This window comes from Anser brachyrhynchus (assembly GCF_964034855.1).
Source record: "Anser brachyrhynchus genome assembly, chromosome: 5".
NCBI classification, from domain to species: domain Eukaryota; kingdom Metazoa; phylum Chordata; class Aves; order Anseriformes; family Anatidae; genus Anser; species Anser brachyrhynchus.
The window spans coordinates 39,495,902-39,520,059 of NC_137699.1; the positions used below are offsets into that span (position 1 = coordinate 39,495,902).

A 24,158-nucleotide genomic window follows, 5' to 3' on the forward strand; every position below is an offset into this window, starting at 1 on the left:
AAAGAAAAAGGGGCTTCTCATCAAATATTCAGAAATGTCAAGGAATATTTCCCCTATTGTCTTATGTTCTCTTGCTTTCATTTAACAGGAATGAGGAAGGACAGCAAAGCATAGAAAGGAGAAGCTAGATTTATTTGTCTTCTGTATATAAGCATTTGTGCAAGCATCTACTCTGATCACTTCATCCATATTCTCATTAACCCAGAACATGGACGGAAACTTCTTGTTTATCCTGGTGCATCACTGAAGAAGTTTCTCTGCTCCTCTCCACCTCCCCTCAGAGGCATCTTGGAGTTCTTCAAAGCAAATGGCTTTTGGCATGCAAGTGGCTGGCCTTCAGCTACAGACTCAGAGCCCCGAATCATGTGAGCCAGATCTGTGCTCAGTCCTCGAGCATAGGCTGCTTCTTAGTCAACACTTTATTAGAGCAGTATCTGTGCACAGGGGCCACTTTTTAGACACTCTTAAATCACGTAGCAATCCTCAGTGGTAGATGTCGTTAACTCGTGGGTAGGCATAAAAAAGAGAGATAATGAACTAACAGACAGAGCCAGGAGATTAGTGAAAGGTTTCCTGTGCAAAACTAGAACTGCGTGGAGGAATCTGTCATCCCAGTCCTTTCCTTTCATGCTCACCGAGTTCAGTTTGTAATCACTCCTCTTACCTCTCTCTGCCACTTTGCAGTTTCACAGAAAGGCCAAAGTCATCAGGATGCAGCCCATAATGGGGGGGGGGGGGGGGGGGGGTGCGGAAGAAAAAAAGAAAATCAAGCCAAAAAACTTCCTGCCAAGGAAAAGCCCGATCCAGATGTTTTGGTAATTTCTCACTTGCCTGTACTAAAAACAAAAATTAACAAAAACAAACAAACAAAATGGATACAGCCAAAATTCTGTGAAACAATTTCCACCTCTTCCTTTCCATCCAACCTCAGTGAATAACAAACAGTCTTTTCACAGCTTAGGACAGAGCCACCAAGCCACCTCCACATACACCCGTGACAGTAGCCAGATGCTTTCTTCCAAACTTCAGCTCCAGACAGAGCTTCAAAAAGTGTGAAAAGACCATTTCCAGTCACAATCCCAGAGCAGATTTGGGTTTGTATTGTGCTAGACCTGTGAAAAGCTCCACAGAGAGCAAGCAGGAAGACAGAACGTATTTCAATGTGTTTCACGTTCACAAGGAAGCAGGTCAATGCTGACAACTCCTGAAGTAATAATAACCAAGGCAGATTTATTGCATTGCTCTTTGGAGTCCAGTGAGACTTCCTATCATGTTTAAGGACAGGATGTTATCAAAGCCGTAATCCCATTCCTCTGAGATATCCATGCCTATAACAGGCACACCGAGTGACTGTAAAACCTCAAAACCATAGACAAAGGATCTATTTTTCTTTCCATTCAGAGTAACCAAAGCCTGACTTATCTACCCCAAAGACTCTAGCAGAACCCACTGTTAGACAACCAAACTGGCTAACTTGACCTTCAGACCAACAGTTTCAAAAGCATCTGGAGCAGCTAGTGCCTGCTTTGTGACCACTTACAGTGGTCTATAACTGCAGAAAGCAGATCAACAGCCTAACTCAGTCAGCCTAAGCTTAAATAGCTGGCGATTGGGAAAACAGACGGGAGAGTTTCAGAGAACTCCATCTCTACGGCGTGAATTTGCCTTGGACCTTCGAGAACCTCTCCTGGAGATGAGAAGTGCTCTAAAACAGGGCCCCCGTCTCCCGTAGCACGGTGTGACGCTCCCCTCTGCAGAGCTGCAAGGGTGATACAGCAAGGAAGCTACTTTGTACCTGGAGAGCTGCATTACCAGAGAAACACCACAGCTGGTATAAACCTTAGAAGTGTTTTTGACCACATAACTGGTAGCTGGTACTGTATCCAAATGCCTAACAAAATTTGTCTGTCTTTTAAAAAGCATTTTTTTCTGTCTTCCTTCCAATCTGCTCCCAAAGCTGCCTCCAAAAGATACTAGCCTCCATTTTAAGAGAGATGCAAGTAAAATAGAGGTTCATTAGTTGCTTCTGTTAAATCCCCAGCCGTTTTCCCTTGTTACAGGTGTTGATAAGTCTAGTCCAAACTTGCTTTAGCTCTTACTTCTTATCCTCCCCAACAGCAGATGAATGAAGCAGCCAAGGACAGAATTTGTTTAACTTCTTATCCTTCCCCCACCCCCTAACTAACCTCTGGCATTTTTCTGAAATGTGTACTCAGGTAACGGAAGACAACCTTTCCCCTTTCTGAGCAAGCCACGAACACGACAAACTCCATTTTGCTTGATGAGAATGCAGCAGAGTTGCACACAACTTATTGTTTGTCACTTGATAGAGATGCTCTATTTTTTCTAATTTTTAATCTTTTTACAGGGAGATGAGAAATTCTCATGCTAGCCCTATGACACGAAGTGAAAATTGCACACACGGAGATTTTTCTCCTCGCTGAACCATTCCTGGGTAAAGCAGCCTCTCTGGAAACAATAGCTGAAGCTTGAGGTTTCCACAGGGAAAACAGAACATCATGCTTGATTTAATGCTTTCTCAGGGGATTCACTCTTGCTAAAGTGCCTGTGTGGTTTATGTCAGAAGGGATACGTGATTCTCATGTGGATCCAGTGCTCCCCGGGAAGTAATTCTTCAGTAGTGATGGAGCATAACAGAAGTGAGCGGCCCTTGGATTAAAGAGTGCACCTGAGAACTATCCTCCATCAGGAGAAAACCAAAGGCTCACCTGACGCTGGGAGGAGAAGGAGAAATATGAATATCCACATCTCTCTCCAATATAACCAAAAGCAGTGACTAGGAAAAAAAATGTCATTAGATTCTGCGGTCAAATAATGAGCAGAACAGGGTCAGTGCATCAAAACCTGCAAACAAAACTGTGAAATAAAGAGTCTGACCTCCGAATCCTTTTAAAAATGTTTTTCATCTGTGAGATAATTCATACAAGCAACATATACAGGCAAATAATGCCTTGATCAGCATGCTCGATTGCAATCAGAGCAGTACCATCAGAAATTTGCCACCATCCTTTACTTTAAAGATAAATAAATAAGTAAGACCATATTTCATAGTAACAAAGCTTGCGAGGTGAAAAAGGGTTTGTCCTTGCCCTATCACTTGACACTAAGCTTCCCTTTGCTGTTCACAAAGCTGGAGGCTCTGTCCAGTGACAGAACTGCAAATACCGTGATTTGGGGGTTAGAAATCTGATGCGGATACATGAAACTCCACCCTATCTTCCTACAGGTGCAGTCTGGATGATCCAAAGAGACTGCACTGCCAAACCTGGCTCACTGCTACCTGCCATGGATCTCTAAGTAATAAACAGTACATGTTTCTTTCAGTAGCCATTCAGGATAAGATATGTAACCACCTCTATTTTGCAATTTAGAGTGATTGAGGGACTGAGAGCACTTGGCATCTTGCCGCTTTTCATGAAGGAATTGTCTCAGAACTTACAGAAGTAACACAGGGACGGGGAGAAATAATGTACGTCATCACTCCTTGCAACCCCACAAACTTGCAGTGATTTGCCAGTCTGTATAGGGAGGAAAAGCCCAGCTAGAAAAGGGAGATCAGAGAAAGGTGCCGAAGCATAGCATAGGATTGGTAGCCTTCCCTTTCTGTACAACAAAAGAAAATGAAAAATCCCTCCCAATATAACGAATCTCTGAATGACAATAGAGCTATGGGGTGACAATAGAAATCTTCCTCCTCAAGCACGAAAATACAAATACCTGAGATCAATGCAACTTAAATTTGTTACTTGACAAGCTCTTGTGTTTTGCTTTGTTGTGTTTTTTTTCCCTGCACCCTTCATATAAACTGAGTCCAAAGTTAACAAGTAGACATGTAGAAACAAGCAAAAACAAACAAACAAAAGCAAAAAACTAACCTCAATTTGAAAAGAAAAAGGAAAGAAATGGATTTAGATTAAATTTGAGAGGAAATGAAGGAGCCTGTTCCAGAACTGACCTGGAAGTTGCAAATCATGGACAGACCGTGGTCCAGCTGTCCATGTGCTCTAGGTATGGTTCCCAAACATTTAAATGGTAAGAAAGGAGAGCCAAGCTTTTGGATATATGCTACTACAAATCCATAAGCAATTCTAAAAGCATCCAAAGGACAACTCATTCCAGAAAGCAGGAAAAAAAAAAAAAAAAAAAAATTTTCCTGTTTCTTGATACCCTTCTGTGCATTTGTATAACATCTAACATAGTGGGATCCCAGCGTGATCGGGTTTTGTCCATAACACTGTAATGGCAGTAATGGGCTTGCTGAAATTAGTGAACTCATAAAGACTTCAAAGGGCTTTGCCTGAAGGCAACAAGCAATTTCTGGAGCCTGTTTTTCTTCAAATTCTAACCTTTGCTTTCTGTACAAATACCATCTATTTGTACCTCTTCGAGACAGGTCACTTAATGCAGGCAGATGTTGGTGAAGGAAAGCAGGAGTGAAGGAGGATTTGTTTCACAGCAAAGCAGCATTTCTTGGTGACGACAATAAACGCAGCCCTCTCCAAATGGCCAGTAAGATCTAACCATCACCAAACAAATGCCATCTCAAAGAGAGAAGGCTGGAAGGATTTTCACTGGCATCTAGCTAGCATCTAAACACTCACTGGAAGTTTTGTCAAGAAATTCTACATCTTCAGCAAAAATAATACACAGAGTTATTGGCAAATGAATTCCGACTGCTCCTTCCTGCCATGCAACTCTTCATCATTTACTCTCATTTCCCTTTTCCCCTTCCTTCCAGAACTTACATTACTTGTTGGAAATGTATCCCTTGCTTGAGAAACAGGATTTTGTAACATCCACTCCCATCTCGGTGGGAAGGAAGAAGGGTATGGAAATGAATAGTAGTTAATTTGCTTGCATATGTTCACATTTTAGAAAGATGAGATAAATCTGACGGGGAAGTATGTATCATCGCACTGAGAACTCAAGAGATCGCCTAAGAATGAGTCTTGGATGTTAAGGTGGGATGGCATGTAAGATAAAAACTCTTTTACCGTGCAGGAATTTTATGGAAGAAAGAAAGGGGTTTCTCCCTAAACAGGGATAGTGTTAGGAGAAAGGACAATCTCTTCCCTGTACACGAGGGATTTTGGTTTCCAAGTGCCTTTTCTAGCCTTCTGGATCTGTTGCCTTCTTCCTAAACATCCAGTTACTATTAGATAGCACTTATTCCTGTTCAGCATCGACCCCTTTTCTATCTTTTTTGTTTTGGACGTTTTTGTTTTGGACGTAGCTCAATGTGAAGAGAGTGACTACAACACTGAGGTTGCTGGAAGAGAAGATACTGACCTTATTCATATTTGATGGTTGGAACGATGATGGAGAAAACGAAACAAAACAAACAATCAAAAAAACAGGACTCATGTAAAAATCTGCAAGTGTTGATTAGCTTATTTTAAAAAATAAAGGAAAGGGTTGGTGTTGATATGCATTAGCAGAGAAAATCTGCCTGCCTTTACTGCAGGCAGGGAGCTGAGCTTTCACACTAGTCATTTCTGCACCGTGCCCCTGTATTACAGTCATATAAAAAATCCCTATAATAACTAAGAAACACAAACCTCTGTATTTTATAAATAACAATCTGCAGACCCGAAGTGAATACAAGGATGTAATTCACTCTAGGATTTCTGCAGCTGTTAATAAATCACTCAGGCTGCACTCTGGCAGCTTATGACATCAGCAGAAGCCCTCAAGTGAATTACAGCCACTAATTTACCCAGAGGAGGCCATCTATCATCTATTATTGACCATCTGTTACCGAGAATATGTACATTTTGGATAAATTAATAAGGTTCTGATAGAAAAGGTCTTTAATTGTATTCGGTTCTTACATTCATGATGTTTAACTTCAGGTTTGTAATCATCAGTAAAAACTGCGTTGTGACACCGCTCAGAGTTTGGGGAGGCACAGTGACTAGTATTTAAGGCCACACTCCTGCACGGATGTCAGTGGACGGGACTGATCCTCTTAAAGATGTCACAGGAAGATACTTACTTGCTCGGCGTATAAAAGGAGCACATTCTTAGTGCGCCCATGCCGATACAAAAGTGCCCATCCGCTGCTTGCTGTGGTGTCTGCAGTTTGAAGCCTGTTACCCTTTGTACAACATCATCCCTTCCCAACAGTAAAAATAGCAGCTATAGGACATCCGCTTGCTGCAAACAGCAGATAAAATATTACCTAAAATGAAAGATCAAGCTCATTACACCTGCCTAGTTACTTCGGCTCCTTCTTTGTATTTCTTTCTATTTCCTCGTGCCTCTGCTTCCCTGGGTGTCATTGCTGTGCCCTTAAAACCAGCAGAATTGACCATATGCATCTGGGTACAGTATACCCAGTTTAAAATTGCAACAGGACATACAGCACTTACAAGACATGGTTTTATTTTTAAAAGGGAAGGTTACTGTCAATGCTTTGGCAAACTCTGAGATTTCAGCGTAGCGCACATACAATATAGAGCAGCGCTTCTGGGTGGTGAAACTGAGACCTTCAGAGTAATGGAGAAGGTGGGGTCAAACTACCCATGGGAGACAGCTTGGGGCACGTCAGGGTAACAGAGACTTCAGTGCTGGCTCAGAAGTTTAACGCTGTTGGTTATTTAATATTCAGCATGCTCTGCTCCCAGATACTCCTTGCAGTGCTCTAAGACTTTCAGCCCGGCAGGCCTGCTAAGGAGCCAGAACACATAGGACAACCTGGCTCTGTTATTGGCACATAAACGCTCCCAGATGCCCGTTTCCAAAAACGCCTACACTGGGGCTGTGCAAAAGTACCGCAGAAGAAAAGTAAGGGAAAAGAAAAAAAAAAAAAAAAAAAAGCCTATGTGGCTGAGTTAAACTGTAAAGTGGTAAATGGACTTTTCAATTGGGATTATATGTTTGTGCTCCTCAAAATTACCCGCTGCTACAGTCTTCTTCAGCAGAAGCTGATTAAGAGCTGTATGTTTTTCAGCAGCAGCTGATTTTGGCTTTATAGCACTGAAAAGGTTTTGTTGCAGTTGCTGTTCTTCATGGAGAGGGAAGGACTGAAGTCCTGACTCAGAAACTGCAGCTGTGGAGCGAGGTTTGGACCTCTGCGACGCCCCAAGAAATTGCAACACAGCAGCCTCCACGCATACCTCGAATCCAAAGTTTGAGTTTCATTGCCCGAAAGATGTAGTTTTACGAAACTCTTCATCACATAAAGATTTTAATAACTACAAATTTTCAGTAAAAACTGGATGCTTTCGAATTTTTTGCTACATTAGGAGCGCAGCGCCATAGTGCCTATGGGATGTCGAAAATGCAAAAGCTACTATTCCCAAAGTGAGGCGATCTACAAAATCAGCAAAGAGCAAATGCAGTTCCTTTTAAATTTTATAACAGTAACAATTTAGGAATACTACTTTGGGAAATAAAAAATACTGATTCTTGCCAATGCACACTGAAATAAACTCATCTGTTGCCTGGCATATGCTCTAAATCTTTCAGTCCTCTGTTATCAGGAGAAAATTATCGAGCAGAAGTCACAAAATCGCCATGTGACTGAAATATTGAGTAACGTGACTGAAAGAAATTTTTACTCCTGCAAAAAATAATGGCATTGTCACAGTCCTTTGATAATTAGTAAGAAAACAATACAAGTTTTAGATTTGAGTCCCTTCACATTCTGGTGAGGATTAAGCCTGTTATGGTAGTATTAATTTAGGAAGTGAAATCAACACTGAAACTATTGATGGGTTTTTCAGAACAAATTTCTGAAATTACATTTATTTGGAGTTAGTCACCGCATATCTACAGTTTTGCAGAAGAAATAGTCGCAGTCAAAATTGTTTAACATAGTAAACTTAGTATGGTATGCTCTCAGGCTTTGGCCACCTGACTTCCTTATTTCAAAGCCAGTATTTTGTGTTATAGAATGAAAGAACTACAATGGGAAAATGCTATAAAGTAGGAAAAATTAAAAAAAAAAAAGTAATCTAATGGAAAAGTGTCTTTTTTTTTTTCTTTAACTTTTATAATTGTTACCTAGGGAGCAGAAGAAATAAGTTTTAGATAAATGTATTCTGAAAAAGCACCCTTTCACACTCAGCCAGGGCTTTGTTGTCAGATCACCAGCTGGAGTCCATAGTAAATAAGTTTTTTTGTGCACCTTGCTTCAGCTACACCCACTGCTGGAGCTATGGCAAACCCTTGTTGCCACCAGGACCGAAGCTGGCATCTTCCATTCTGGCAATATCTGAACTTGGGAGATGACTGTAGTCATTCCCGTAAACGCACTGAACAAGCTGATGCGTCTATAAAACAATATTCAAACGTTGTTACTAATATAATCGGTGTCACTGCTTGTGGCCCTATTAACAGCCAATTCAGGCCTGAAGTAAATCTTCCAGGGATTTATAATTCAGGTGTAAAAGTCTGTGCTAATCTAGTTTAGCGACTCAGCCTAAGTCTCAGCTTCAGAAGTCATTTCTTGTTACTACAGTAAAATCAATGTACTTAAAATTTGTTTTGTTGGAATACATGCCATTTCCAGATACCGTATTGCTTGGGTAATTAAAGCAGAATTAACCCCAGTTCTATGTGAAATTACATTTTATTTAAAACCTTTAGCTTCCTACTAAGGATAATACCAGAAGACAACTGAGGAATTGATATCCCTGGCAAATAGCTGTGGAGAGCAAAGTCGCTGTGTGGTGAACCTGTTCCTTTTCCACAAATGCTGATGGTACCTTACAGTGAACTCAGCCTAAAAGGCTTCTGGTAAACTTAAAAAAAATAAAACATTGGAGAACAAGAACCGCAAGGGGTGTATCATATTGTGTATCAAGAAACACACAAGACAACTTAGTATTTTAAGGATGTAATAAAACTTCTCAACTTCGAGTAGAAAACATCTGAGTTTTCCACCTCCTGCAAGGGGACAATGGTTGGCAGTAACACGTTTCCCCCTAAATACATTTAATTGAGCACCGAACAGAAACACGTTTCCTGCTCGCAGGAGGTCCTGAGGTGTCCTCCCTGCAGTTTTTACCGGCGCAAAAAGCGCCTTTTGTTCCTTCCAGGGGGCGCCCCCACACCGCCCCCGGCCCCCTCAGCAGCCCGGCGGCCGCCGCCTCCCCGCCGGGGCCATTTTTAAATGGCCCTGCGAGGACGCGGAAGAGAGAAGCAGGTGCCCGGTGCTCCCTGAAGGGGCTGCCTCAAGCGGGACAGGGCGGATTGCCCCCCGTACAGCCTCCTCCGAGCCCTCGGGGCTGGGGAGAAGCGTTCAGCCACACGGGGCGCGCACCCCTCTGACCGCTCCCCACCCGGCCCCCGCTCTGAGCGACCCAACCCCACGCTGAGGGGAGGCCTCGCATTTAAAGGGCAGCCCGCGCGGAGGGATCGCGCCGCCGGGACTTCTTTCCTCGCACGGCCGGGCCGCCCCAGACCTCGTTTCCTACCACCCCCCCCCCCCCCCCGAAATCCCTGCGCTGCCTGCACGGCGCCGCCATGGGGGCTGCGGGCCGCGCCGAGCCTCCTCCGGGGGCTCGCTGGATCGCGGCGTGAGGGAGAGGAGGAGAAAGAGGAGGAGGAGGAAGAGGCGGCGCAGGTTGAGAGAAGGGGAGGTTTATTTCGAGCGCTGTATCCTTCCGCGAGGCGCAAGGCGGCCGCGGTGTCCCTCCGCCGCCGGCACCACACGGGCAGGCGGCGTCTCCCCGGCCGGGGCGAGGAGGTCGCGGGTTGCGCGGCGGAAAGAAGAAGAAGAAAAACTTCGCAGCGCCGCGGCTCGTCTCGACCGCTGGAGCGGCGGAGAGAGGGCTCCCCGCGGAGAGAAAGAGAAGCGACAGGAGAGGGGAGCGGCGGCGGCCCGGTCTCGCCGCCGCCCCGCGGGGGCTCCGTGAGGGAGCCCGGGGGACTCTTTTTCGCGGGGGCCGGCGGAAGGATCTGGCGGCGGCTCTTGCCATCGCCTCCCCCCTGCATCGCTCGCCCCTCGGCGCCGCCATCTTGGATTTTAATCCGCCATTTTTTTCCTCCCCCCACTCGGAATTATTTTTTTTACCATTATCGCCGCTTTTTTTTTTTTTTTCTCCTCCTGATTTTTTTCCTCCTCCTCCTTCTCGTTTCTCCCCGGCTCTCCTCTTTTCTCCCCCACCTTCCTCTTTTTTTTTTTTTTTTTTCCTCCCCCCCCCCCCCTCGCTCTTTTCCCTTTTGATGATTCATTTTTTCCCCCCGGCGGAGGCTGGGGCAGCACCGGCGGCGGGGGCACCCCAGCGCGGTGGGCGGCCGGGAGGTGAGTGACTGGGGGGGGCGTGTGTGAGGAGGGGGCGAGATGGCGGCCGGCGACCCCCGAGGCCCTGCGAGCAGGGGGCTGGGCCGGGGGGGGCTGTGGGGTTGCGGGGATGCTCTGGGTTTAAGGGGGGCTGTGGGGTGAAGGGGGGGTGGTGGGTGAGGGGGGAGCTGCGGGGTTTAGGGGGTGGGGGGGTAAGGGAGGGGTGTGGGAGTGAGGGGGGTGGCTGTAGGGTTAAGGGGAGGTGTGGGGTTAGGGGGGTTTAGGGTTAAGGGGGGGTTGGGGTTAGATGTGGGGGCGTGGGGGTGGGGGGGGTTAATGGGGGACTGGGGTTAAGGGGAGGGGTTAAAAGGGGGGCTGTGGGGTTAAGGAGGGGTCTGTGGGGTTAGGGGGGCTGTGGGGTTAAGGAGGGGGTTAATGGGGGGCTAGGAGGGGAGTAGTGGGGTTGAGGGGGAGGTTTGGGGTTAGGGGTGTGTGGGGTTAAGGAGGTGACTGTGGGGTTAGGGGGTCTGTGGGGTTATCGAGGCGGTTTGGGCTCGGGGCTGCGCGGGGTTAAGGGGGGCCTCGGGTCGCGCTGCGGGGCCGTGCAGCGGCCGAGGGGCTGGGGCCGGGCGGCCGAGGCCGAGGGGCGGCCGCAGGCGGGGCCGTGTCCCCGGGGGCCGAGGGGCGGCGGGGCCCGGCGGCGGGCCCTAGGGGGCAGCAGGGGGCCGGGGAGCGGCCCGCAGCCCGCCCGGCCCTCCCCGGCCTGCTGCCTCCTCGCCGGGCAGCCCTCCAGGCCGGGGGGGGACGTTTGGGGACCGGCCCTGCCGCTTCCCGAGCCGTCCGTGCCGCCACCCGGCGTGGAGTCGGGGGTTTTGGAGCCGTCGTTACTCGCTGGAAAAGTGAGGGCAGGGTCCCTGCGCGGCCGTGTCGCAGACAATAGGAGGATTTTAGGCGTGTGACTCGGTGCGGTTGGTGTTGGGGGGAATTCAGCACGGGACAGCACGTAGGAGCTGGCAGGCTGGTGAGAGCGTGTAACTCTGGGAACCCCAAAACGGTGGGAGCCTTTAATCAGCGAGGGTAACGCTTGTTACAGAATAAACAATTGATACGAAGCCACGTCCCTTCTCTGGAGTCCTGTCGCTCTAGCTATGGAAGCATCCTTTCCTGCTTTCATTTAAAATGAACTTTGGCTTTGTATAAAAGAAGGCTTAGCGAATCGAAGTATCACCGTGTGAGGAACTCAGAAAGATTTCGCTAAGATTAAGTAAGCACATTAGCCTCACTTGATCGAAAAATAGGATTTTTTTTTTTTGTTTACCTTTGTGCTGTTGTGTTTCTGGAGCCCGGCAGAAACACACCAACCAGCTCCGCGTTACGCCCGGCTGAGCGGGCAAGCTGGGAGATAAGACTTGCTTAAAGCCCCGCGTTAGTGCCGCCTGTTCGGTGGACGTGCGGCTGAGGTGCCCGTGTGCACCTGCTGACAGCACCAGCGCGACTCCTGCAGCTCCGCTTGGCTCCGGTCGCGCTGCCCGGCGGCAGGACTACAGCTCCCAGCCTCCTCCTCGCGGGGAGCGGCGGCGGCCCTAGCGCAGCAGGCAGCCGCCCCGGTGAAGGCAGCGGGCGGCAGGTAGGGTGCTCCCAGGCTGAGCAGCGAATCCAACGCTGGGCTCGGGCAGCTCAGAGAAGCATCCGGGAGCAGAACAAGCTGACGTGCTCCTGACCGCTTCCCAGAGCGCGTCTCCCTGCCTCCCCACGCCGTCCTGTCCCGCGAGCAGCTCGCTGTTGGAGTTCGGGCTTTGCCGGTCCCCGCTCAGCTGTTGTATCGTCCCAAAGGAGGAGGGGGCTTGCGAGTGGGCACAGGCAGGGCAGCCGTTGGCGTTAGGCTGCTGTGAAGTGCTCGCTGAGCTGCAGTGCTGCTCGTGGCAGCCAGCTCGTGCCCACTGCGGCCTTGGCTGAATGTGTTCGGCTCATTAAGCCAGCAGAAACGACCTGCGCCTGCCTGCTGGGTTAACGAGGTGGAGCCCTTCAGGGTGCTTGGTGTTGGCTCGCTGCAGAGTGAGCTTCACTCAGGTTCACCCCGAAAGGGCACCGTGGCGGAGGAGGTGAGGGGGGAGAAGGAGCAGGAGCTGCTCAAGCCCTGCCATCCGTTCATTCCCTCTCTGCCACTCCTTTATACTGGCATGCTGTTCCTTCTGCGCCCACGTTGTAACTGGGGTAGTTTCCAAACTGGTAGGTGAAAATCTTGTGGCTGCGAAAGAACAGGCACAGGAGAAGGTGGGAATGTGTAGACAGAGCTATTAGGGAGGGACTGGAGCACAGTTTGGGGTCAGTTTTGAATCCGTGTCCTGTCACAAACCTGCACCCCGGGGCTGCAGCTCTCCAAGAGTTTGAGTTGTCCTGAGTGAGTTTTACCATGGTCCTGGAGCCTCCAGTGCCGTTTCTGACCCATGTCCAGTGCTGCCCTGAGCCAGTTCTGAGAAGTAACTAGTTGAAATACTACGGGAAAAGCAGATGTTTTTCTTGTGTTTTAATTTGCTGAACAGGTCCATGACAGGGACATGGACAGGGACATTTGCTGAACAGGTCCAAGCAAAGTCTAAAGTGGGTGTGAAATCAGGTGGTCAAAGGCAGCATCTTCAGCGGTGGGGTTGCAGAAGCCCCTGCCTGGGTGCTCGTGACACCGCTGAGGAACTGCAGCCTCAGCTCCCGAATCCCTGAGGTGCTTTGGGACCACCTGAGCTTTCTGTAAGATACAGCTTGGGCTCCAGAGATTTGCAGGACATAAACCAAATCTCTGCTTTTTTTTTTTTTGTGGCCTTCTGTGGTTGCAGAGACCTGTGCTCGGTGGCCAGTTTTGCTTTGGTTTACTACCCTTAACAGCAGTTTGTAGTGTCACGCATGGCCCTGCGCTCCCATTTGAAGTGACGCTCTGCCTTTTGTGAGCCTGAAGCAGAAAGGGAGGCACAGAATGCTTCTGGCCTCTCAGAAGTAGTAACAGAAATAAGGTGTAGGAAAGCTGTAAGAGCGGCTTGAAGCTATGCAAGTTTTTATTCAGCTCAGCTTTGGCTCAGCGGCTTTCTGTCATATCCCCCAAACTTGAATGCATTTTAGTAGTGCTCATCTTTTGTTGCCCAGGTGAGGCGGTCGCAGTGAAGCCATCTGCAGCCTGGTGATCCCACAGAGAAACTGACTGAGTGCTTTAGCTTTGCCTCCCAAATTCCCAATTACTCCTCTTTTAGAGCTCCCAGCAAGGGAACATCCCTTTCTTGCCATCACTGATTTGTCCGGAGAAGCAGGAGATGTGGTCAGTGGGCCTTTTTGTTTGCAGCCTGCACGTACTTCAGCTGCTGTCTTCTTGAGGAAGATTTTTTGCAGCTGTAATGAAATTAAAAAAGTGACTGGGTTAGATATCAGAGCTTACTCTGCCTGCCTGTGCACTGGAGGGGAGGATGACCCTGCCTGTTTGGGAACCTGGTGGACCAAATCCCCCGTTTCTGCTCAAAGCTGTCCCTGTCCTTTAAATAATAAGGATTTATATGCAAAAGCTGTGTTATGGAAGACTAAAGTGAATGGTAGTTGAATTTCTTGGGGTTACTGATATATATGTTTGTATGGTTTAGGGTTTATTGATTGGTTGAGTTTGTGCAGCTGTGTTTTGTTGTTTTTTTTTTTTCCTCTTTTCCCTCCCAACAAGACGTTATTGACTTGATAGATTTCACAGAGCGGAGCCCAGAGCTTGGGAGGATCAGCCAGCCTTTGAAGTCTATTTTAGCAGTCACAGAACTGCTTTACTCAAATGCATGGAGTCTTACTACATTTTCTACTGTACGAAGCCTTTTCATATGCAGTAAAATCAGAAGGGTTCTCTTCGATCAGCCTCAGAAACACTTGTGGCTGCGGCTGCCTTTGGGAGGGCCTGCTAAGCAGTGGCAGTGTGAGTGTGCTTCAGGTGCTTCCCGATGGTGCAGAAACAAAATAATGCTCAGAAAATGTGTCAATAGGTTCAAGAGATTGAACACCGGGTAAAGGAAAGTGAGTTTTTGCGAGCCCAGTTTTAGTGAAGCACTGAATTGCTCCGTGAGAGGCACAGCTGAGCTGCATTTCGAAGCTTGAGGAAATAGGAAAACTACAGTGGTAGGAGTATAAAAAAGCAGTAGAGTTACAAAGAGTAGCAGTACGAGTGGTAAAGGGTTAAAACAGCAGGGACATTTCCATTGCTTGGAAGCCGGGGTTGTGCTGGTGACCATAAAAGCGTGGATAAATCCGCGTGGGAAGTGATCTGTGCGGGGGGTGAGACGTTCAGTGGCAGAGCCTTTCCCCAGGGCTCCGCAGGAGTGTGGAGGTGGAAGTGGGTTCCAGGCAGAGCCGCTTGCTTGAGTAGGGAGGTGGATTTCGTCTCTCCCTCTTCTCCCTTCATCCCTAAAGGGGCTGTCAGTAGGTGTGAGTCTGACGGGGCAAGCAAGTCACATCTGGGGCTGTGCTAGAGGGTCACCCAGCGGTGATCAGTGGGGCATCTCGCGCTAGGTTATCTCTGGGCATGAGGAGCTGTGATGCTCGCTGTGAAGGAGCCCTCTCTGTTGGTGCCATCTCTTGAAAGCGGCATTTGTGTGTCAGTGGAAGGGGGGCAGGGGCAGCAGAAGCACACCGGCATTCCCAAAGTTCTTCATCTGGCCAGCGCTAGAAAATAAGAGGCAGCAGTCGACAGAGACAGAAGTTTCCTTGCTTGCCAGGCTGCTAGGCTCAAGTGAAGAATGGGTTTTCGCGAGGGTTTTTGTTGGGCTTCACTGAGTTACTTGCTGGTTTTGCTGCAGGGGAGACTTCTGGTGTCATCTCTGTAAATATATTCTGCAGCGGAAGCAAATATTTATTTTTCCTAATGCTTACCATGGTGTGAGTGTTCTTCTGTGGCCGTGGTCCTTCTTACCTCTGCTGTCGTACTTCCCTTTGCCATCTCGTGTTTAGACAGAAGCATCTCACTGCAGATAGCAGCCGCCCTCCCAAAGCCTCGCATCATCTTCAGAAGTGGGCTTCCTTCTCCATGCAGCAGCCACTTTTTTTTTCCCAGCTCGGGTGCAGCTCTCGTACTTGTTAGCTGTCAGTTAGCTACTGCCTCGTGCCAGTATCCGTCTGCAGGTGGCTTCGTGCTGCCCTTGGTTTGCCTGCAGCTCCTTAGCTGCAGCACTCCGCCACGCCACGGTTCGCTCCTGGTGACAAAGACTGAGGCTGAATTTGGTAGAAGTCTTCAGTAGTTTGGTTTAATGCTCTTTATTACCATGGCTACTGACATGGAGCAGCAGGATTTAATGGGCATATACAGACCTGTTCAATAAATGGATTGAGGAGCAGAGAGAGTGAAAGGTAAGGGTTGTTTTATCATGTAGATCTTCCCAGAGCAGCTGTATTCCAGAAGAAGTTCGGGTGGCACCAAGTTTCCCTTTTATTTTCCTTGTTAACATATCTGTGTGTATATATATTTATCTTCAGGTAAAAGCCAATCCCTGCTGTCACTGGCAGCAAGAGAATTCCTTGTCCACTGAAGTCCTCTCATTTTTGTCTCTACATTGAGGCAGTAGCTCAGCTGCTTTGTCCTCGGTCTACTCCCGTTGCACTTGGTCAATAATCTTCCTGTTCTTCTGTGACAAGTTGTGAAAGCTCCTAAAACCTGTAAACCTCCGGGAGGTAGCTTCAGTAAGATGTTTGAGGCCATGCAGCTGTTAAGTCGCTTGTCTCCACTGTCTAATGGCTCAGGTTTCTGAATCTTTGTAGGTAACTTTTAGGTACTTACGATCTGGCCGTAAATATTTCTGTGGCTTTCAAGCTTGAACACATAGGTGCCCAACAGAAGTCCAGCATTTTGCCAGCCTTGGCTGATTAAAAGCAGAGCTCCTACAGGAGACGCTATTTCAAAACCTCTGGTAGTTTCTCACGAATTTCTTCCGCTGGATTTAAGTGGGGTTGTTCCCTGATAACATGTGCTGAGCATAGACAGCTTGAGCACTAACGCTGTCGGAGTTTTGTTAATAATAAAAAAGGCACAATTTATTTCTTTGTGCCAAAACTGCAAAGAGGAGAATGACTGTAAACCAAGTAAATGATCAAATGCATAAATGCAATTGTAAAATTGTGCAGATCATTGTAAGACCTTTTTCTTCCTGCAAGTTGTGGACAGTTATAGACACAGCCGTGTACAAAAGCATTAGTAGCTTTCTTGTATGATAATTACTTATACAGAAGGTATTCAGACTGCAGGCAAAAACTAGCATGTGCTGTGCTGGCTCTTCCTATGCTGTCCATTTAATGCTCCACTTGGGACCCTACGTGTCGCTAGCCCCTTGAGCCAAATGTGTTGTGGTGTGTCGGCTGGTGGTTGGGTGGTTGGTTTTGTTACCTGGACCAGTAACTAAAATAGCTGCCCAGGTCCTCTAGATCATCACTTCAGGGTTTTTTGAACTCTAATTCTTAAAGGAGGTTGTAACATCTTTCCCCCGCCTCCGTTCCAAAAATGCTGTCAGCTTTTTGTGTTTTTTAATATCTCGCTGTCATCTTCATTACTTTTTAGGGGGTGTTTGTATAATGTCGTTCGTAGCTGTAGAGTTCAAAACAGGTTACATTATATTGATTAGGAAATCTAATCTTAATTGGGAGTATATGTAAAAGTGACATTTTGGAGTCAGACACTTTGTATGTGACATTTTTGGAGTCACATAGTTGTGTATTTGTGTGTGTCTGTATAATTACGTAGAGGGTGTGTGTCTCTCTCTGTGTAGATGTAGTCTTTAATTTATCAGCTTTAGGATTCTGCCTTTGCTTCCAGATGTGGTAGTAAGTTGTAGGACAGTAGTTTACCCGTGGGTGTCTGTATTTGTGACAGTTCCCCAGACTGGTGCTGATCAACCACTTTTCATTCTTCCTAATGCAAATAGAGCTCACCATCTTTTTTTGTTGGTGTTAAAAGTCGTGTCTTGGAAACAGATCTCCCGGTAAGTTCTAATTATGTTTGTCTTTTTCTTCCAGTAGGAATTGGAACTGAAATTATTCATCCACTTCTCCGAGCCTTTTGAAAAGAGACTAAATGCAACTGGGTCAGGCTGTCTGGGGGAATGAAGTGGCTGGGAGAATCCAAGAACATGGTGGTGAATGGCAGGAGAAGTGGAAGCAAGTCGTCTAATGACCATGCACAGAATCAGACCAAATTGCAGCATGCAGGAAAGGAGAATCCGAAGACTGGCAAAAATGGAGTTGAGAGAAGATCAAATAGATGTACGTACATATTTGTGCAGTTTATTGTTCTTTGTGGCTCACCTTTCAATTTGCAAGTCTGGCTTCTGTCAGATTTTAATTCACAAAGGAGGTGGGCATTCAGCATGCAGCTCTCATCAGAAGTATTAATTAGGTGTGTATGTGTTGGATGTAGTAACTAATTTCAGGAATATGAATCTCTTCAGATCAGTTTAAAAGTTAAGTGAGAGTAATTGTATTTTGCACATAACCAGTTCAAAATTAATTTACATACATGATGGGCACTAGCTGAGACCTAGTGTGATTGGAAGTAGATAAGATCCCATTTGAGTTACGAGCCCAACTCTTAGTGAATTTGCATGTAGAAGTAAACCCTGTTTTCAGTGAAGTTACATGTATCAATAATAGTTATGAAACTGTTTTAAGGAACATGGATTTTTATTTTTTGCTGTTGACTTGGGGTGAAGAATAAAATATAAAATTGGAGTAAACCCTTGATTCAGGTTTTAGGAGAATCCAGTTCAAACTTTCATGGCTTTGTCACATCTGTAGACCTGAATGGAGTTGGATATGATTGGATTGCGTATTCTGGAGAGATGCTTGCATTTGGGGAGGTGGAGAGAGCAGGAAACCAAAATAAAAGACACCCATAAAATGTATTCTAAAAAAGTCTGTTTGCTGTCAGCTATATTAACCAGCAAAAGCAAGAGTGAGAAATTTAACTGTGCTCCTGCTTCTTCAGAAATTCTATTATCCTCAGGGTGGTTTTTGTTGTTGTTTCTGTTTTATTTTGCTTTTTAACCTGCAACCTGCAGTTGCTCCTCACCCACCCACCCCCATGTAGCTGAGTTTTAGAACGTTCTATAAATGACATCTGCCTTATGCTTTCTTGTTTGCAGGTAGCGGTGCTTCAGGATTTGAGGGTCAAAGTCGTTATGTGCCTTCCTCTGGAATGTCTGCCAAGGAACTGTGTGAAAACGATGACCTAGCAACTAGCTTGGTTCTTGATCCCTATTTAGGTTTTCAGACACACAAAATGAATACTAGGTAACTCGTCTTTATTTTCCTAGAAGAGAAATGGTCCTCTGATTACATCCATTAAGATGATAACTGGAATTTCCTGCATGTTTACAAAAGTCTGAGAAATGATAATTTGTGAGTGGCTTCAGCCTTGGAAATGGTGCTGCCTTTGAGACTGGAACTTAGAGCTCTGTAGCGGTGTAGGTCTTCCTATCAGCCTTAACGACAGCTTCTGCTGTGGAACAGAATGTTAACAGACACTGCTTTCTAGCTTAAACAGCTAACTAATCCTAGGTTTTAAACCTTTAGTCATTTGAAATAATATTTCAAAGGTGAGAGTTATTGTTTGGGGAGTATATTTTCTGTTTATTTCATGGGCTAGGTTTTTGTTTGTTATTTTTTTTACTTGTCCAACATCTCAAGATTTACTTCTTGAGCACTCCAGTGTTGGCGCCACTTGTTCTCAAGGTGTTGCAGATCCGTGCTGAAGAAATGCTGCTCAGATATGTCTGTATATGTAAGATAAGTTAACATGCACACTTGGAGCCTGTGTACCAGAATTGCACATGCTTTTGCACTGTTACACACCTGTATGAATACTCCTGCCTAAATTCAGTGTGGACCTGTAGTTTAGTTGTTGCATGCTTCTTCCTGGTCTGCAGACATACCACCCATTAGAAGTGTGGTCTGTAGATACCTGTTAAGCTTTTGTTTGCGTAAAAAGATCTGTATTGGCAGCTTAATGAAGAAGCTGTATATAAGTAAGTATCTAAGGATGGGAACTGTATGCTTCTAACTGTACAAATAAATGGGAAAACTTTGGTCTGAGCTGGGGTTTCCAGGCAGCACATCATGAGAAGCAGGCTTCTCAACCCTCAAAACTGTTGCTGTGGATGTTTTTAAAGAACCTGTGCATAACCAGAGTATCAGTTAAGTAGATTTTGTGTGTATTTAACAAGGTGATCATTTGACAAATGAATGCTAGATTAATTGTTCCCACGTAACATAAATGGTCGCTGGTGTAAACTGACCTTGCAAGTTGTACATGAAATTGCAGTAATGTGGTCCTAGTAACTGTAGAGACTTGCTCCGGAGAGATTTTTCTTTTTCCATGGAGTGTGCAACATTCATCTTTAAGAGGAATCCCGGCAGTCTCCCTGCTGTGTCCATGCTGTTGGTCACAATAAATGTCCACACTTGGTAGATGCTCAGTTGTCGTAGTATCTTTGTTTCCAGCAGTTAATTGAGCTAAACACATATGCTCAAAACCCCATTTTTGTTTGTCTTTACATCAGTGGTAGTCTAAAACTTTACAGAAGTAACTCTTTCTTTTGCTTTTTGCTAAAAAAGGGACTTCTGTATTGTTCAATAGTTGGAGAAGCTGCTTTCTTAAATATTATTGTTTCTGCAGATGTTTTCAACGCATAAAATACTTTTTGAATTATTAATTTGAAAGAAAAGACTACACAAAGGCTATCACCGTGTATTTCTTCCTTTCTCAGACTTGGAGAACAGTTACAGGCAGTCTTCAAGGCCAGTAGTTAATAATCTTGGAGCACTGTGGGAAATACTTAGGTGAGGCTTAGAACTTCTATCAGAAACTCATCTTTTTGACGCTTTCTTAATGTCCAGTTGAGAGGGTTTCTATCAATGTGAAGAATTAAAATAAAGGTATCAGCATAGTTTTTGTTTGCCATTTGGTGCAGCGATGACTTCTGCTTATTGTAGCTACATATCTTGGATTATCTTCGTTCTGTCTAATAAGTTGTAGTCTTTCTGCAACTCTGGAGATTGTTGCCATGTAACTCTGAGGGGAGGTTGGGGGAAGAGAGTATGAAAAGTCTAGACCAACTGCAAAATATCAGTACCTGAATATTGAGTTTGTAAAGTTCTCTGGTTTTGCCAAGAGCATATTGGTCAGAGAAGAAACGTATACAATTCTAGTAAAATATCTGGATGATTACTGGAAACTCTTTTCTCCTGGTTTACCATCTTCTTTATACTGAAGCAGTAGTAGAGTGGTGACGAGAACCTGACTGCATTTTTGTTTTTTTTCCCTCGAGGCAATAAAATGAAGGTCCCCAATTCCGTCTTGGGAATTGTGCTGTTAGCTTTGTAAGCTGTCAAGTCAGTAATGTCTGGAAGAGCTGAAAGCTAGTTCTCAAAAGACTTAGGTCAGATCCTCACATGAATTTGTCCAGTGTTTCGCTGAAATCTTGTCTTGTCACCGAGGATTTGAAAGACCACATAAAAGGTATCTGGAAATGTCTTTAGAGGCTTTACCCAAAAGTTACTTTTATTTTTTTTTTCATCATCTTGGATTTCCAAGAGAAAAGCAGATTTGTTTCTAGAGCTTCTGGCCCTCCTTACAGGCTGTCTGGTCATCTTCCTAACATTGGTAGCTCATACCTCAGCAAAAGAGCAGGTTAGTAGTTAATCAAAAAAAAAAAAGTGTTAGTAAATATTATCTTGTCAAATGTAGATATTCCAGGAGGTTTTGTTGCTTCTTGTACAACTCCTGTTAAAGCAGACAAAGGCTATCCTGTGTGTATCGTTAACATGGTTTGTATGCGTGTTCTGTTTGTAAAAACAAAACCCATTCGTTGTTTTGCAAACTATTATTTCCTGGTTTGAAGGTTGTCAAACACTGGGGATTAAAACTGACATTTGTAAAAAGTGACTTGCTGCTTATCTTACCAATTCGTATACTCAGTTGCTTTTCCCCAGGCTGAGGCTGGGTCCCGAAGCTGCGTGCCTCGATTGCTAATCCACCTTTTAATATATTGCCTAGTGTCAGTATTTCAATCTTAAGCAAGTCTCTTGATCGTACTGCTGCTGTTACCTGTCCCTGTTGTTTCCTGGTTCCCTCAAACTTCAGCATCGTGCTGGGGATGACTGAAAGCAGTTCCAATGGCTTTTAAGTTTCCTGGCAATTGAGGAAGTCAAACCCATCACAGTCTGTTTCAGGAGAAGTTAGGGGTGTTTCTGAGCTCCGTGCTGCTGCTTTGAGTGAAGTTACAAACTGGTGGTTTTGTCTGATGAAGGAGCAAGCTTTAAGAACGATCGTTTTCCAGAGCAAACGTGAAAAAGCGTGTTTGGGGATGGTGTATTGGAAGCTGCTTTCTACCAAGAGCGCAGTGTAAGCAGTCAGTCATTCCTGAGCTCGACAGGGTGTGCAACTCTGCCCCTTGGGGTCCCTGTGGCAATAAAGGCAAAAAGGGCAGAGCAGATCCACATTGCTTGCATCCACAGGTCTGTGCTGAACCTCTTCTCTGCTATTCAGCTTACTGCAAACTAATAATTAAAGGAGTCAATATTCATCTTGACTGAGTGGAGTTTAGAGGTAGAAAAAGTTATTTGGCACCTGCTGAGGGAGGTGGCACGGCCATTTGTAGTTCATTTTCGGCGTTGTGGCACTGTGGAGATGTTGTGTTAGAGGCACACGGCTCCTTTATGCAGTGATACGCTTTTTCAGTCTGAAGTTTGTACGTTCTTCAGACACCATTGTCTGTGTACTTACTGTCAAAAATGATATTGACTTGGGTGTAAAATCCGTCTTTCCCTATTTTTATTTTGTACTTTACTGAATTCAGTAAAGTTGTCTAACTTGCTCCTGGTTCTCTTCCTCCTCTTGTCTTTTCCAAAGACAGTGACACGTTGGAATTAGCTGCTATGCTGCTGCTGCTGAACGCTTTGGATCTAAAAAACAAAACAAAGCTACTCTTGCACGTTTTTTCTAGTTGCACCTTTAGCTGCACTGCATTAAAAAGTATTTTATTTCCAAAGGATGGAGAGGCTTACGCACAGTAGTCATGCTGACTGTTAAGTTAAATTTGCGGTGTGAAGTGGCAGAGTAAGAATGAAGGGACGCGGGCTCTCCCTGCTGCGTTCTGTCCCCAGCATTTATTGAAAAATGCATTTACTTGACAACTATATTAAGAAGAATGGATTTTTGTGGCTGCTAGAATTTTTGTTACTTCTCTTTAGGCTGTATTTGGGCTTTGACCACAGTGGTATGTGTATGTTTTCAGTTCAAGAAATTTTAAGTAAAGCAGATTACTTTATCATTAAAAAATGTGATCTTGAACTTTGGCCTTTAAAGAATATGGGAATTTTTTTTCTGATAACAGCACTGGAGATTAAACATGGAACGATTGGGGGGGGGGGAATGTTAACTAAATAAACTGTTTCCACTTTGATTATAAATAGATGCTTTTCAGCTCTTGTTATACTGTCTTGAAATGTTTAACAGCCTTGCAGTGCTAGCTTTTGTGCTGAATCTCTGGAATTAGATAAACAGTAATTTGCTGTCTTTCTACAGCCACTAAAGTAAAATACCTATCAAGGGCTTGTAGTTGAGAGGCCAGTGGGATGCTGTGTTTTGATAAATTCACTCTTCTTGGTGTTCCCAGTCAGAATTTCAGAGTTAGGCCTAGCAGTAAAATTCTTTGTCATGCACTGGTGCTGTCAGATGCACGCATTACACGGGGTTCTGTTCCGGAACCCTCTCAGGGTCTGTTACCCTTTTTGTTCAAACTCACTGCTCTCAGTGACTGAGCAAGGTACTGTGCTTCTGAACTTACCAGAACCTCTCCTTTAACTTCCTTTATAGGCAAGCATCTCACTGACCTTTGGCTTTATACCTTGGAGTTTCAAGATTCTTTAAGTATTCCCGAGGTAAGAGAAACTTGAGAGAGAGAAAGAGCTTTGCTTCACCAAGCCATTTTCCTACATCTTGCTTGTTGAGACAACCTCAGTTTGGCCCTTAACTGGGATAAGATCATCCTCTAGCTGGTTTGAAAATTGCAGTAGCCTAAGGTTATTTTTTTTTTGATCTTGTTGGCTAGGGAAAAATAAATATTTCCTAGGGAAGTTTAAAAAGTTTTCTATTCTGCAGCTTGTCAGGATACTGTGGTAGCTGAGTTTGTCATTCCTAGCTTACTTCTAACAGCCAGACTGTTTTGCAGCAGACTCCATCCATGTTCTGAGAGACTTGGTCCCTGAAGCTGTTCGTAGGATAGCTCAAGGAGTCAGTGCCTGTGATCAGGTTCAAATAGCAGAGCATCTTGTCCGGTTTCCACGATGGAATCTTATAAATATACAATTCATGGGAGCAAACCAGAAGTTCGGATCAGCGTAATTCAGACTTCAGTTGGCTCTCTGTTCAGAGACAGGGGTGTTTTGTTTTGTTGGGGGGGGGGGGGTGTTCAGGGTTGTTGTTTGTTTTTTTGTGTGCTCTTTCTATCTCTCTATTTCTCTTTGAAGTACTCTCCCATTTTACTGACACACAAAAGCCTTTTTAGGCATGTTTTTTTATACGTTTAGCTGCACTGTCTCTTCAGGACCTCTTTGTGGTGTTGGTAAACAGTCATGTAGATGCTTCCAGTAGATAAATAGGTTGTTAATGTCATGTGTGAATGAGGAAGCCCTGTAACACCAAAATTGTAGCGCTTCAGATAGCTTCTCGTAACTAGTTGGCTTCCTGGTAGGTAGTGCTGGGAAAGACTAATGAATAAACTGCTATTTCATAATGCTCCTTGGAGAAGTGAAGTGTCTCTATTAAATACAGCAGGCCCTTGCGTTCTTAAGGAAGATAAAGCTTTTAGGCTTTCTTGGCATGTTGGCTTCCATAGTGTCTCAGATCGGC

At 45.4% G+C, this 24,158-nt stretch overlaps 1 protein-coding gene across 2 annotated transcripts in view; it reads left to right on the forward strand.

Annotated features, from left to right (window-relative positions):
• The first annotated feature begins 9,648 nt into the window (after window positions 1–9,648).
• KMT5B (lysine methyltransferase 5B) overlaps window positions 9,649–24,158 on the forward strand; it is a 29,502-nt gene continuing 14,992 nt past the window's right edge. Inside the window, exons 1-3 of one of the 2 annotated variants that reach the window (XM_080592790.1) lie at window positions 9,649–10,273; window positions 17,270–17,512; window positions 18,391–18,538. In XM_080592790.1, coding sequence (XP_080448916.1) covers window positions 17,353–17,512; window positions 18,391–18,538 — 308 coding nt within the window. In that variant the 5' untranslated portion in view covers window positions 9,649–10,273; window positions 17,270–17,352. Of the gene's footprint in view, window positions 10,274–17,266; window positions 17,513–18,390; window positions 18,539–24,158 lie in introns of both variants that reach the window. The other variant, XM_080592791.1, reaches the window with a different exon arrangement.